The following is a 15,693-nucleotide window of genomic DNA, read 5'->3' as shown; positions in this document are numbered from 1 at the left end:
CATGTGGACAAAGGGGAGCCAGTTGATATTGTAAATCTAGATTTTCAGAAGGCGTTTGACAAAGTGCCTCATGAAAGACTCCAAAGGAAACTGGAGAGTCATGGGATTGGAGGCAGTGTATTATTATGAATTAAGAGCTGGTTAAAAGATAGAAAGCAGAGAGTAGGGTTGAATGGTCAGTATTCTCGATGGAGAAGGGTAGTTAGTGGGGTCCCTCAGGGGTCTGTGCTGGGACCGCTGCTTTTTAACATATTTATAAATGACCTTGAGATGGGAGTAACTAGTGAGGTAATTAAATTCGCAGATGACACAAAGTTATCCAGGGTCGTCTCGTCGCGGGAGGAGTGTGAAAGATTACAAGAGGACCTCGTGAGACTGGGGGATTGGGCGTCCAAATGGCAGATGAAGTTCAACGTTGACAAGTGCAGAGTGATGCACATGGGAAGGAGGAATCCGAATTACGGCTATGTCATGCAAGGTTCCACTTTAGGAGTTACGGACCGAGAAAGGGATCTGGGTGTCATCGTGGATAGGACGTTGAAATCTTCCGCTCAATGTGCTGCGGCGGCTAAGAAGGCGAACAGAATGTTGAGCATTATTAGAAAAGGGATGGAAAACAAGCATGAGGATGTTATAATGCCGTTATATCCCTCCATGGTGCGACCGCACCTGGAGTATTGTGTTCAGTTCTGGTCGCCTCATTTCAAAAAAGATATAAAGGAATTGGAGAAGGTGCAGAGAAGGGTGATGAAAATGATAAAAGGGATGGGACGGCTACCTTATGAGGAGAGGTTAAGAAGGCTAGGACTCTTTAGCCTGTCGAAAAGGCGGCTGAGGGGTGATATGATAGAGGTCTACAAAATAATGAGTGGGGTAGAGCGGACAGATGTGAAGCATTTGTTTACGCTTTCTAACAATAATAGAACTAGGGGACACAAGATGAAATTAGAATGTGGTAGGTTTAAAACAAATTAGAGAAAGTTTTTCTTTACTCAGCGCGTGGTTAGACTCTGGAACTCATTGTCGGAGAAGGTAGTGACGGCAGCTGGCCTTGCTGAGTTTAAAGGGGGTTTGGACATATTCCTGAAGGAAAAGTCCATTGATCATTATTAAATTTCTGTTTTTTGCCAGGTTCTTGGAGCCTGGATTGGCCGCTGTCAGAGACGGAGTGCTGGGCTTGATGGACCTTTGGTCTTTTCACAGCGTGGCAGTGCTTATGTACTTATATATTGAGGAAGAAAGGATATCCGGATAAGGTGATTGCCACTATGTTGCGAGCTAGGAAGCGTTCCACCTCTTCTGCGAATGCTAGAGTCTGGCGCATCTTTGAGGCATGGTGTACGGAGGCTGGTTTGTTGGCTTTTTTGGCTCTGGTCGCTTCTATCTTGGCGTTTTTGCAGGACGGGCTGGACAAATGTTTGTCGTTGAACTCTTTGAAGGTTCAGGTGGCGGCCTTGGCATGTTTTTGAGGCTGATTACAGGGGGCTTCCTTAGCGGCTCATCCGGATATTGTGCGTTTTTTGCGCGGGCTGAATCAATTGCGCCCGCCATGTACCTCGGGTTTTCCTTCCTGGAATTTGAATTTGGTGTTGAAGGCCTTACAGCGGCCTCCTTTTGAACCGCTGTCTCAATTGTCGGTTAAGGACTTGACGTTGAAGACAGTATTTTTGGTGGCTATTTCTTCTGCAAAGAGAGTTTCGGAGATACAGGCGTTATCTTGTAGAGATCCGTTTCTTCATTTTACGGAGACAGGAGTGACTCTGCGGACAGTTCCGTCCTTTTTGCCCAAAGTTGTTTCGCGTTTTCATTTGAATCAGCAGCTATGTCTTCCCTCTTTTCGTAGGGAGGATCATCCGAGAGAGTTTCGTGCTCTTCGGTGTCTGGGTGTTAAGCGGGCTATTATCAGGTATTTGGAAGTGACCAATGTTCAGATCATCTGTTTGTTCTGTTTGCAGGTCCAAGGAAGGGTCAGCAAACTTCTAAGGCGACGGTGGCACGTTGGTTAAAGGCAGCTATTGCTTCAGCGTACATCGCATTCGGTAGGGAACTGCCAGTTCAACTCCGAGCTCATTCCACTAGGGCTCAGGTGATTTCTGTGGCGGAGTCTAGGTCGGTTTCTTTGGAAGAGATTTGTAGATCAGCTACCTGGTCCTCTGTGCATACTTTTTCAAAGCACTATAGATTGGATGTAGCAGCCAGGGCTGAGGTGGCGTTTGGGGCTTCGGTGCTACAAACTGGGGTCTCGGGGTCCCACTCTATTTAAGTGCTGCTTGGGTACATCCCACCAGTCTCTGGATTGATCTGTGGGATGCTATGGAAGGAAAAATTAGTTATTATCTGTTAATTTTCTTTCCATTAGTCCCGACAGATCAATCCAGAGACCCTCCCTGGAAGTTTCTGTGTATCTGTTGTGTTTGGTTATTTTCAGATTTAAGAGTTTCCAGTTTCTAATGAGTCGTTATTTGTTTCAAATGTTTTGGAGCAACTTCTTTACTTGCTGTGAGCTGCAAGAGTTCCTCCCGCGTTGCGGTGGTAGGATGTCCTTGAATTCTCAAAAATTAAGCAAGAGAATAGCTCTCTATTGGGAGTTGGACATTAAACCTTGGAGCTGGGACCCGTTCGACCCCATCTATCCAGCTATGGCTCCCGTAGCTCGGGGTTTGATTGCTTCTTTTTGCAGCTGTGACAAACTCCCAGGCCATCTGCTGTAATGAAAAAACACAACCAGAAAAACTGCTCCCAAACAAACTTCCTCCTAACCCACATACTCATGCCAGGGCGGGCGGGTGGGCAAACCGCCTCCGAGGAACAGGGAAAACGCCCTGAGCCTCAGAGGACCTTCTTTTTATTCCCCCCTTAGCCCCGCCCCTCACACTGCCATCCACCAATGGCAGCCCCCCATAGACCCGCCAAGCAGCCACTAGCTTTAAACTGGCCACTCACCGCGACTGCAGAAGTTTGGCAACAATGGCAGTGGTTGAAAATATAAGTGAGATTAAATAAAAATGCCAAGAACAATTAAGCACGGCAACATGGTCGCAGCAGCTCATATCCACTCCGCTCTCCGGCTCCCTCCCCTCCCTCCAGCCTCCATCCTGGACTTACAAGAGGGCACAGACCACGTGGAGGAGCCACGGTCAAGGGGACCGGGGGGCACAGAGACCACCACTGGCACTGTGTCACCGGTGAAGAATGGAGTGAGAGAGACAGAGAGTGACACAGAAAAGGCGCACAAATCAAATTTCATGGATGCCATCTCCCTCGATCCAATTAGGACCAATAGGAGCTCAAGGACTGCTACAGCTGCACAGACTAGCGTCTAGCGGTACTTCTTAAAATGTGACTACGGGGGCAGCAAAAAAGCACCCAACCCGTAGTCTAGGGCTAAAAAGCGCCCAAAAACCTGCAACCCGTGGCTTTCTCAGAAAAACAATGGGTGGTTACTGGAAACAGCCCAATTTGGCAGTATTCCCACCAACATGGCAACTTTACTGATAGGAGGGCAGACAGCCCTGGTATCTTGAAAATAGAGAAAGTCCCTGACAAAGGTCCTACCTCAGAGAGACACTCCCTTATTTTCAAAGTCACTACAAGTTAATAATCTGAAAGAGAAACTGAATTCTTGCTCTCATTCCTTGTAAGAATCATGGCTACTGGAACCCCAGCTGAGAGTCTGCGACATGAAGCTTCTTGTTCTATCTGTCTGGATTATTTCACAGATCCAGTGACTACGGACTGTGGACACAACTTCTGCCGCTCCTGTATCACTCAGAGCTGGGAGGGGAGAGACACAAACTTCCCCTGTCCCCAGTGCAGGGAAACATCTCAGCAGAGGAACCTCAGATCTAACAGGCAGCTGGCAAATGTGACAGAAATAGCAAAAAAGCTCAGTCAGACTTCAGTGAGACCCAAAGAGGAGAATCGGTGTGAGAAGCATGAAAAGAAGCTTAAGCTGTTTTGTGAAGAGGATCAGAGATCAATCTGCCTTATTTGTAGAGAGTCCAGAGATCACAGATCTCACACCGTGATCCCCATTGAGGAGGCTTTGCAGGAATACAAGGTGTGTTGTATTTAATGAAATTACTGAAAATTTACATTTTCAATCACAAAACTAGCAGTTGAATTAGCAGAGTTTGAAACATGAGCAGTAAGATCAATCATCAAAATTTGAACCCTGGCTGCTGTTTATTTGGGAATCTTCCATATACATTCAGGGGTCAATATTCAGCCTGTGAGTTGTGGCTCCCTGAAGGAATAGAGGTATTGCCAAAACTCCATGGAGCGTTGTATCGCTCCATGGTGCGACCGCACCTTGAGTATTGTGTTCAATTCTGGTCGCCGCATCTCAAGAAAGATATAGTAGAATTGGAAAAAGTGCCGCGAAGGGCGACTAAAATGATAGTGGGGATGGGCCGACTTCCCTTTGAAGAAAGACTAAGGAGGCTAGGGCTTTTCAGTTTTGAGAAGAGAAGGCTGAGGGGAGATATGATAGAGGCATATAAAATAATGAGTGGAGTGGAACAGGTGGATGTGAAGCGTCTGTTCACGCTTTCCAAAAATACTAGGACTAGGGGGCATGCAATAAAACTACAGTGTAGTAAATTTAAAACAAATCGGAGAAAATATTTCTTCACCCAACGCATAATTAAACTCTGGAATTCATTGCCGGAGAACGTGGTGAAGGCGGTTAGCTTGGCAGAGTTTGAAAAGGGGTTAGACAGTTTCCTAAAGGACAAGTCCATAAACCGGTACTAAATGGACTTGGGAAAAATCCACAATTCCAGGAATAACATGTATAGAATGTTTGTACGTTTGGGAAGCTCGCCAGGTGCCCTTGGCCTGGATTGGCCGCTGTTGTGGACAGGATGCTGGGCTCAATGGACCCTTGGTCTTTTCCCAGTGTGGCATTACTTATGTATCCAAGTACCTAAACAGCTAGAGTTAGGGCACCTTGTACATGGTGCAGTTTGCCTGGTTAGGGGGGAAAGGGAATGGGACGATGTACTGCCTTTCTGTGCCTTTTACAACTGCAGTTCTCTGCCAAAATCCAGGAGCAAAGTCCTTCTCCTGCTGTTCTGTAAAGTGTTGTTTAATATTGGCTTATGGCCAGTTAAGCACAATTTAACCAGGCAGGAACCTACTCTGCCTGGTTACATCACTTTTGACCCCTTAGAATTCAATTATCTTAAAGAAATGATCTAAAGTGGAAGGAACATCTCATATCTACAGTTGAGTCTGAAATTGTGGTTATAAAAATAATCACATGCTAATCAAGGATGTTTTAATATTCACAGGAAAAGCTTAAAATGCACCTGAAGCCTCTGAGAAAGAATCTGGAAGGTCTTCTGAACTTTCAATCGACTGAAGAGCTGAGGGTGGGTGTCTGTATCTCCTTCTGAGCCAGTTTCTGCAAGGTTTTTGTTCCTCTCACTACATCAATCCCCTGAATCACCTGAATAAGAGAATAATAAAATTCAATCTGCCTCGTTCCTTATTGGCTGAAAACAGGCAGATTCTGAATCTGTACGTGGATCAAAGGAAAATGTTAACATTGTATTTCTTGCAGAGAGGTAGTGTGGTGTGGGATGCAAAATGGGAAAGGAGCAAAGGGCTCAGGCTTGAGGGAGTCCAGCAGTGTAGAGTGGGGGTCTCTGGGGCTGTTGTGGTGCCAGGAAGGATGGCTGCAGGGCTGTGTTGCACTGGGGCCTGTTACGTGGCAGGAATTGGAGCAATAGCATGGCTGTGGGTTTCTGCACGTGCCGGAAAGGGTCTCTGGTGTGGGGAAGCCTGAAAAAGAGAAAGAAGTAAGTTCTAGGCCCACTGGGTAAAACTTTGGCCTGATTCGGGGCCGTGCTGGGCTCCAAAGTGTGGCTGGTCATATTGGAGTGAGCCTGGAAAACCAACTTAAGCATCAATGGGCCCATAGTAGGAGCCCCGACAAACCCAGAATTGTGTGCATTGCTGCACTAGGAGAGAGAGGAGAATGAGATACTAATGAATACTGAGGAAGGGAGAGAATGGGTAGATGCTGGGGAAGAGAGAAATGGAGGCTGCTTGTGGTAAGGGGTAAAAATAGGAAAGAAGGGAGAACCCTCTTCTGCTCACTTAGAAACAATATGGAGACAACAGTGGTATCGGGATGGGTACAGCAGTGGCTTAGCCACAGGTGGGCTTGGGTGGGCAAGGGCCCACCCATTTATGGCTCAGGCCCACCCAACAGTAGCACATGTTTAGTGGTAACTGGTGGGAATCCCAAGCTCTGCCTGCTGAAGGTTTCCCCCTGGTGATAACGAAAATGCTACTTTCCACAACACCAGCACCTGCGCATATTCAGTTTTCAGTGCATGCCTGCTGCCAAGGTGGAAAGAAGCGTTTTCCCACCAGCTGAGTTAAATTTTTTTTTTGTGGGGGGGAGGGGGAGAACACTTGGTGCCCACCCAATTCTTGCCTAGGCCCACCCAAAATCTGTTGTCTGGCTATGCCCCTGGGGTACAGTACACATGGGAAGAGAGGCAGAGGGAGTTGATGGGCAGGGGATGGAGGAGATTGTGAAAGGGGGATAAGCTTCTGAGTATGGTGAGAGAGGAAGGCTGGGAAAAGAGTGGGTGGTGAGAGGAGGAAGGCTGTGCTGGAGTCACCACTGTTAAAGGAGGAAGTGCTGTACCAGAGCCACCACTGAGAGGAGGTAATGGAGCCACTGCAAGTGTGGAATATGGGTTTGGGTGTGAGAAGATGCAGCTGAGAACAAAAGAGATTTCTTGTTCATTGAAAGACCTGAATCCAGAGCTCTGGGAACAAAATCACTCTAGTGTTACTGAGAATTATCTCTCCTTGTTTAATCCAGAGAGAGACAGAGAGGAAAAGACAGATAGTTGAGTCTGAGTTTGAAGAGTTGCACCAGTTTCTGAATAAGGAGAAGCAGATCTTTCTCTCGAGACTGAAGGAGGAAGAGAAGAAGATTCTCCAGAGAATGAGGGAAAATGAGACCCAGCTAAAAGAGCAAAGTTCCTCCCTCATGCAGCTGATCTCTGAGATAGAGGGGAAGAGTCAGAAGCCGGCCAACGAGTTACTGAAGGTGAGATTAACAAATATTTTTCTAAGGAGGTTACAGATCTTCCAGGAGGAATCAGGAAATTCAAGTAGCAGATCAAAATGTCTTATAATAATAAGGGCTGCACTTAAAACACCAGACCTTTTAAAATAATTTTATGGGGCTTAAATGGCCAAATCCTCTGAAGAAGATGTAAATTGTTGTATGTGCTCTACACATGTACCCACAATTATGTGTTTTTGACTCACTGAGTGAAAAGATACCAAATGTGGGGTTACAAATGTAATGCCCCTGTCCTGGGCATTTCTGGGTTCAGGGTCTGATCCAGAAATGGATCCCATGGCCAGTATCTATCGGACTCTCATTGTCTTGGCACTCGGTGTCTCCACCTGGGAAAATAAGAGTTAGCAGGTGGGATGAATTTCTTCTCTACCAGGACCCCCGCCCCTCCGAAAAAAATCAAGTCTACTTAAACTGTGGAGAACAAAACTGGCTGCGAAATAGGCAGTCTTAATAGATACATTATACTCTTTTAAGTTCAACGAGCACTCGGGAGTCAGTATATATCTTACATAAGTATTGCCATACTGGGACAGACCAAAGGTCCATCAAGCCCAGCATCCTCTTTCCACAGTAGCCAATCCAGCTCGCAAATACCTGGCAAGATCCCAAAAAAGTACTAAACATTGTATACCGCTGATGCCAGAAATAGTGGATTTTCCCCAAGTCCATTTAATAATGGTTTATGGACTTTTCCTTTAGGAAGCCGGCCAAACTTTTTTAAAACTCCGTTAACCTAACCGCCTGTACCATATTCTCTGGCAATTAATTCCAGAGTTTAATTACATGTTGAGTGGAAAAAAAATTTCTCCGATTCGTTTTAAAAGTACTACATTGTAGCTTCATCGCATGCCCCCTAGTCCTAGTATTTTTGGAAAGCGTAAACAGACACTTCACATCTACCCGTTCAACTCCACTTATTATTTTATAGACCGCTATCATATCTCCCCTCAGCCGCCTTTTCTCCAAGCTGAAGAGCCCTACTCGCTTTAGCCTTCTCTGCATCTTTTCTAATTCCACTATATCTTTTTTGAGATGCGGCGACCAGAATTGAACACAATATTCAAGGTGTGGTAGCACCATGGAGCGATACAAAGGCATTATAATATCCTCATTTTTGTTTTCCATTTCTTTCCTAATAATACCTAACATTCTATTTGCTTTCTTAGCCGCAGCAGCACACTGAGCAGAAGGTTTCAACGTATCATCAACGACGACACCTAGATCCCTTTCTTGGTCTGTGACTCCTAACGTACAACCTTGCATGACGTAGCTATAATTCGGGTTCCTCTTTCCCACATGCATCACTTTGCACTTGCTCACATTAAACGTCATCTGCCATTTAGATGCCCAGTCTCCCAGTCTCGTAAGGTCCTCTTGTAATTTTTCAAAATCCTCCCACAATTTAATGACTTTGAATAACTTTGTGTCATCAGCAAATTTAATTACCTCACTAGCTACTCCTATCTTTAGGTCATTTATAAATATGTTAAAAAGCAGCGGTCCCAGCACAGACCCCTGGAAACCCCACTAGCTACCCTTCTCCATTGAGAATACTGACTCTACTCTGTTTTCTATCTTTTAACCAGTTTTTAATTCACACTAATAATTCATACTAATAAGCTACTGATAATAATCTACCTCACTCCCATAATCTACCACGCATGGACCACCCCTAACATCAACAACAACCCAACCACAATCCACCGACTCTATGTACAAACTATTAACAACCCACCAGACCAAAAATACAATAACCTACCTAAAGGAAAAATCTCCACAAACGAACCCCACCAACAGAAAGAGAAAAAAAAAAAAAACAACGACAAATTCAACGACCGAGGAAACAGACAACTAACAAAAATAAACACATCTAACCTCCCTACGGATCCATACCGCTTAATCCGAATAGGATACATCAACGCAAGATCAGCAGTAAGCAATTCAATAGACATACTAGACTGGATTACCGCAGAGAATTTAGACCTTCTGTTCATCACGGAAACATGGTTCCATGGCCCTACAGACCCCACCATCATAGAGACATGTCCACCAGAATACAAAATCACCCATTGGGCAAGAAATGGAAAAACAGGTGGCGGAATATCCATAATTTACAAATCTGAATTCACCATAACAAACACTGGCGAATCCACCTCACAACAACTCGAAATTGCCTCAACAAGAATCACTCATCCGAACCTACAAGGACACCTCAATACAATTCTATTCTACAGACCACCAGGAAAATGGAAAGCCTCCCAAACGCAACTCATGGACTTCATCTCTAACACATGTGTCTCTGCCTCAAACATCCTCATAATAAGAAACATCAACCTACACCTCGAGGACGACACCTCAACAGGCACACAAGAATGCAAAGAATTCTTAAAACTCTGGGATCTACACGCACCTAATAATCAACCAACACATGAAAAAGGACACACACTGGATATCATTACACACAAATTCGACCCAGACTCAACCCTCCTACTTACAGATACAAGATAGACACCCACACCATGGACAGACCACCATAAAGCACGTCTCCCTCCACTGGCGAAAAATACACAGAAACGCAATTAACAAACATGAACGAACAACATACACCACGAGAGGAAAAATAGACCCCTCAACATTCTGGCAACAGGTCTACCAAAACGAATGGTCAACAAACACAGACACCATTCAATTCCTCCAAGAATGGGACGACATAAGTAAGACAACACTAGACACAATCGCCCCAATCCAAACCAGAACATCACACAGGATAAAACCAAACTCATGGTTCACCGAAGAGCTGAAAAAACTCAAAACACAAGTCAGAAAACTAGAAAGCACATGGAACAAAAAGAAAGACGAACACACACTGATTGCCTGGAAATCACTTCGGAGGAAATACAAATATACCATAAAACAGACTAAAAGACTACACTACAAAACAATGATTGGACCAAACTACAAAGACACACACAAACTCTTCTACCTTGTAAACAAATTGCTAGACACCACACCAGTTACAAACAACAGCAAAGATACACCAGGGGTCGACGACCTCGCGAAATACTTCAAGGAAAAAATCATACAACTACGACATAAAATACCAACCAGCCCTACAGAATACGCAATACTCCTAAACTGTCTAGACCCAGAAGACGAAATATACCCGGCAGACAGGATCTGGACCGAATTCGAACTACTGTCAGAGGACCTCATCTCTAAAATGCTCAAAAGATTCGCCAAATCCCATTGCAAACTAGATATCTGCCCAAACAACCTCATGAAATCAGCCCCTCAACAATTCATAATAGACCTAACTAACCACATGAATTTCATGCTACAAAACGGACTTTTCGCAAAAGAAAAGGGAAACATTTTACTCACCCCAATACCCAAGGACACAAAGAAAAACGCAAGCGAAATAACCAACTACAGACCAGTAGCATCTATACCACTAATAACCAAAATAACCGAAGGGATGGTTACCAAACAACTCACAAACTACCTCAACAAGTTCTCCATACTACATGATTCCCAATCAGGATTCCGGTCAAATCATAGCACAGAAACAGTATTAATCACCCTAATGACCAAATTTAAACAAATGATTGCAACCGGCACCAATATACTCCTCTTACAATTTGACATGTCAAGTGCCTTTGATATGGTTGACCACGGAATCCTACTACACATTCTTGAATATTTTGGCATTGGAGGCAATGTCTTAAACTAGTTCAAAGGGTTCTTAACCTTATGCTCATATCAAGTCACATCAAACACAACCATATCTGCTGCATGGACACCCGATTGTGGAGTACCGCAAGGATCCCCATCTCACCAACTATTTTCAATCTAATGATGGCTCCCCTGGCAAAACTTCTATGAAACCATAACCTTAACCCGTACATATATGCCGATGATGTAACGATATATATTCCATTCAAAAAAAACATTAATGAAATCTCTAATGAAATCAACCACAGTCTACACATCATGAACACCTGGGCAGATGCATTCAGACTGAAACTGAACGCAGAAAAAACTCAATGCCTCATACTTACCTCCCAATACAACACGAATAAATTTACTGCCATCAACACACCTAAACTAAATCTGCCAATCTCAGAAACTTTAAAAATCCTTGGAGTCACTATTGACCGCCACCTAACACTTGAGACTCATGCAAACAACACAACCAAAAAAATGTTCTACTCCATGTGGAAACTGAAAAGAATAAGACCATTCTTTCCAAGATCTGTCTTCCGCACCCTAGTGCAATCACTCGTACTCAGTCACTTGGATTATTGTAATTCACTACACGCGGGCTGCAAAGAACAAATACTGAGGAAACTTCAAACAGCCCAGAATACAGCAGCCAGACTCATCTTCGGAAAACCAAAATACAAAAGTGCAAGACCCTTACGGGAGAAACTACACTGGTTCCCACTCAAGGAACGTATCACTTTTAAAGTATGCACCTTAGTCCACAAAATCATTCACGGTGAAGCCCCTGCATACATGTCTGATTTAATAGACCTGCCACCCAGAAACGCTAAAAGATTGTCCCGAACCTTCCTCAATCTCCATTTCCCCAAGTGCAAAGGCATAAAATACAAAGTACTGCACGGATCAACCTTCGCTTACATGAGCACGCAATTCTGGAACACACTACCACGCAACTTGAAAACAATCTACGAACTAACCGACTTCCGCAAACTACTGAAGACTTATCTCTTTGAGAAAATCTACTGCAAGGATCAAAACACATGAAGTCCATACACACTAATAGATACGCATCAATACACTCTCTTCTGAATTCTCTTCTCCGGTATCCTCACCACTCTTAATACTCTACCCACAGCTAAATTTGCTAGACCTTTATGTTCCCTTGATACTGTTTTACCGCCCTCTCAACTTCCCCATTGTTATATTCCATTGTTCTATTCCCAAATGATATCCTGACTCTACTCTGTCGTCCCACAACTCTTCACAATGTAACCCATAAGCGTACTGTAACAAATTGTAATTTCCATCATTCACAATGTATTATAAGCCACACTGAGCCCGCAAATAGGTGGGAAAATGTGGGATACAAATGCAAATAAATAAAATAAATAAATAAACAATAGAACACTATCTCCTATCCCATGACTCTCCAATTTCCTCTAGAGTCTCTCATGAGGTACTTTGTCAAACACCTTCTGAAAATCCAGATACACAATATCAACCGGCTCACCTTTATCCACATGTTTGTTCACCCCTTCAAAGAAATGTAATAGATTGGTGAGGCAAGATTTCCCTTCACTAAATCCATGTTGACTATCAGGCTTATTTTCGAAAGAGAAGGACGCCCATCTTTCGACACAAATCGGAAGATGGGCGTCCTTCTCCCATGGTAGCCTAAATCGGCATAATCGAAAGCCGATTTTGGGCGTCCCCAACTGCTTTCCATTGCGGGGACGACCAAAGTTCCTGGGGGCTTATCAGAGGCATTGCAAAGGCGGAACTTGGGCGTCCTTGACCCATAATCGAAAAAAGAACAGCGTCCCTGACAAGCACTTGGACGAATTTACTTGGTCATTTTTTGTTACGACCAAGCCACGAAAAGGTGCCCGAACTGACCAGATGAGCACTGGAGAGAATCGGGGATGACCTCCCCTTACTCCCCCAGTGGTCACTAACACCCTTCCAACCTCAAAAAAATTCTTTAAAAATATTTCTTGCCAGTCTCTATGCCAGCCTCAAATGTCATACTCAGGTCCATTGCAGGAGTATGCAGGTCCCTGGAGCAGTTTTAGTGGGTGCAGTGCACTTCAGGCAGGTGGACCCAGGACCATCACCCCCACACCTGTTACACTTGTAGTGGTAAATGTGAGCCCTCCAAAACCCACCAGAAACCCACTGTACCCACTTCTATGTGCCCCCCTTCACCCATAAGGGCTATGGTAGTGGTGTACAGTTGTGGGTAATGGGATTTGGGGTGGTTTTAGAGGGCTCAGCACACAAGGTAAGGGAGCTATGCACCTGGGAGCAATTTGTGAAGTCCACTACAGTGTTCCCTAGGGTGCCCGGTTGGTGTCCTGTCATGTTAGGGGGACCAGTGCACTACAAATGCTGGCTTGTCCCATGACCAAAGGCTTGGATTTGGTAGTTTCTGAGATGGGAGTCCTCAGTTTCCATTATGGCTAAAAATCAGAAATGACCAATTTCAAGTCTAATGATGACCATCTCTAAGGTCGACCTAAATTTCAAGATTTGGGCATCCCCGACCGTATTAACGAAACGAAAGATGGACGTCCTCAGAAAAACTTAGGCGTCCCTTTTGATTATGACCCTCTTTGTCTCATTAATCCATGCTATTGAATATGCTCTGTAATTTTGTTCTTTATAATAGTCTCCACCATTTTGCCCGGCACCAACGTCAGACTCACCGGTCTATAATTTCCCGGTTCTCCTCTGGAACCTTTTTTAAAAATCGGTGTTACATTGGCCACCCTCCAATCTTCCGGTACCACACTCAATTTTAAGAATAAATTACATATTACTAACAATAGCTCTGCAAGTTCATTTTTCAGTTCTATCAGTACTCTGGGATGAATACCATCCGGTCCAGGAGATTTGCTACTTTTCTATTTGTAGAACTGCCCCATTACATCCTCCAGGTTTATAGAGAATTCTTTCAGTTTCTCCGACTCATCAGCTTCGAATACCATTTCTGGCACCGGTATCTCAACCAAATCTTCCTCGGTGAAGACCGAAGCAAAGAATTAATTTAATCTTTCCGCTATGGCTTTGTCTTCCCCGATCACCCCTTTTACTCCTCGGTCATCTAGCGGTCCAACCGATTATTTTGGCGGCTTCCTGCTTTTAATATACCTAAAAAAAATTTTACTATGTGTTTTTGCCTCCAACGCAATCTTTTTTTCGAAGTCCCTCTTAGCCTTCCTTATCATTGCTTTGCATTTGACTTCACATTTCTTATGCTGTTTCTTATTATTTTCAGTTGGTTCCTTCTTCCATTTTCTGAAGGATTTTCTTTTAGCTCTAATAGCTTCCTTCACCTCACTTTTTAACAATGCCGGCTGTCGGTTGGTCTTCCGTTCTCCTTTTTTAATATGCGGAATATATTTGGCTTGGGCTTCCAGGATGGTGTTTTTGAACAGCATCCATGCCTGATGTAAATTTTTGACCCTCGCAGTCGCTCCTCTAAGTTTTTTTTCACCGTTTTTCTCATTTTATCATAATCTCCTTTTTTAAAGTTAAACGCTAATGTATTTGATTTCCTATGCATACTTACTTCAAAGCTAATATCAAATCTGATCATATTATGATCACTGTTACCAAGCGGCCCAATCACCATTACCTCCCGCACCAGATCATGTGCTCCACTAAGGACTAGGTCTAGAATTTTTCTTTCTCTCGTCGGCTCCTGTACCAGCTGCTCCATAAAGCAGTCCTTGATTTCGTCAAGGAATTTTACCTCCATAGCGTGCCCTGATGTTACATTTACCCAGTCAATATCAGGGTAATTGAAATCACCCATTATTATTGTGTAGCCCAGTATGTTTGCGTCCCTAATTTCCTTTAACATTTCTGCATCCATTTGTTCATCCTGGTCAGGCGGACGGTAGTATACTCGTATCGCTATCCTTTTCCCCTTTACACATGGACTTTCAATCCATAGTGATTCCAAGATGTGTTTTGTTTTCTGCAGAATGTTCAATCTATTTGATTCAAGGCTCTCCCTAATATACAATTCTACCCCTCCACCAATTCGATCCACCCTATCACTACGATATAATTTGTACCCCAGTATGACAGTGTCCCACTGGTTATCCTCCTTCCACCAGGTCTCAGAGATGCCTGTTATATCTAATTTTTCATTTAGTGCAATATATTCTAACTCCCCCATCTTATTGCTTAGGCTTCTGGCTTTCGCATATAGACATTTCAAACTATGTTTGTTGTTCCTATTTACATCATGCTCAGTACTTGACAGTATTAATTTGCAATCGTGTCTGATTTTTATTTGTATTTAAGGACACCTGATCTACTACGGTCTCTTTTGCATCCTCACTATCGGGATACCCTGTTTTGGTGATATCTTTGAAAGATACCTTATTCCGAACCATGTGCTTTTGATCAATTGTCAGCCTTCCTCCAGTTTCTAGTTTAAAAGCTGCTCTATCTCATTTTTAAATGCTGATGCCAGCAGCCTGGTTCCACCCTGGTTAAGGTGGAGCCCATCCTTTCAGAATAGGCTCCCCCATTTCCCAGAATGTTGCCCAGTTCCTAACAAATCTAAAACCCTCCTCCCTGCACCATCATCTCACATGCATTGAGACTACGGAGCTGTGCCTCTCTCTTGGGCTCTGCGCGTGGAATGGGTAGCACTTCAGAAAATGCTACCCTAGAGGTTCTGGATTTGAGCTTTCTACCTAAGAGCCTAAATTTGGCTTCCAGAACCTCTCTCCCACATTTTCCTGTCATTGGTACCCACATGTACCAAGACAGCTGGCTCCTCCCCAGCACTATCTAAAATCCTATCTAGGTGACGCGTGAGGTCCCCCACCTTCGCACCA

The 15,693-nt window shown here is 44.1% G+C and overlaps 2 protein-coding genes across 5 annotated transcripts in view; one reads left to right on the top strand and one right to left on the bottom strand.

Moving 5' to 3' along the window:
• LOC115468286 (E3 ubiquitin-protein ligase TRIM39-like) overlaps positions 1-15,693 on the bottom strand; it is an 875,973-nt gene that overhangs the window by 46,638 nt on the left and 813,642 nt on the right. The window lies entirely within an intron of this gene.
• The window catches only part of LOC115468316 (E3 ubiquitin-protein ligase TRIM39-like), a 39,958-nt gene continuing 27,911 nt past the window's right edge, over positions 3,647-15,693 (top strand). Inside the window, exons 1-3 of the mRNA XM_030199959.1 lie at positions 3,647-4,060; positions 5,295-5,375; positions 6,845-7,075. Coding sequence (XP_030055819.1) covers positions 3,647-4,060; positions 5,295-5,375; positions 6,845-7,075 — 726 coding nt within the window. The remainder of the gene's footprint in view (positions 4,061-5,294; positions 5,376-6,844; positions 7,076-15,693) is intronic.

This window comes from Microcaecilia unicolor, chromosome 4, assembly GCF_901765095.1.
Source record: "Microcaecilia unicolor chromosome 4, aMicUni1.1, whole genome shotgun sequence".
NCBI classification, from domain to species: Eukaryota; Metazoa; Chordata; class Amphibia; order Gymnophiona; family Siphonopidae; genus Microcaecilia; species Microcaecilia unicolor.
The sequence above is the reverse complement of the archived record's forward strand: the minus strand, read 5'-3'. Positions and strand labels throughout refer to the sequence as shown.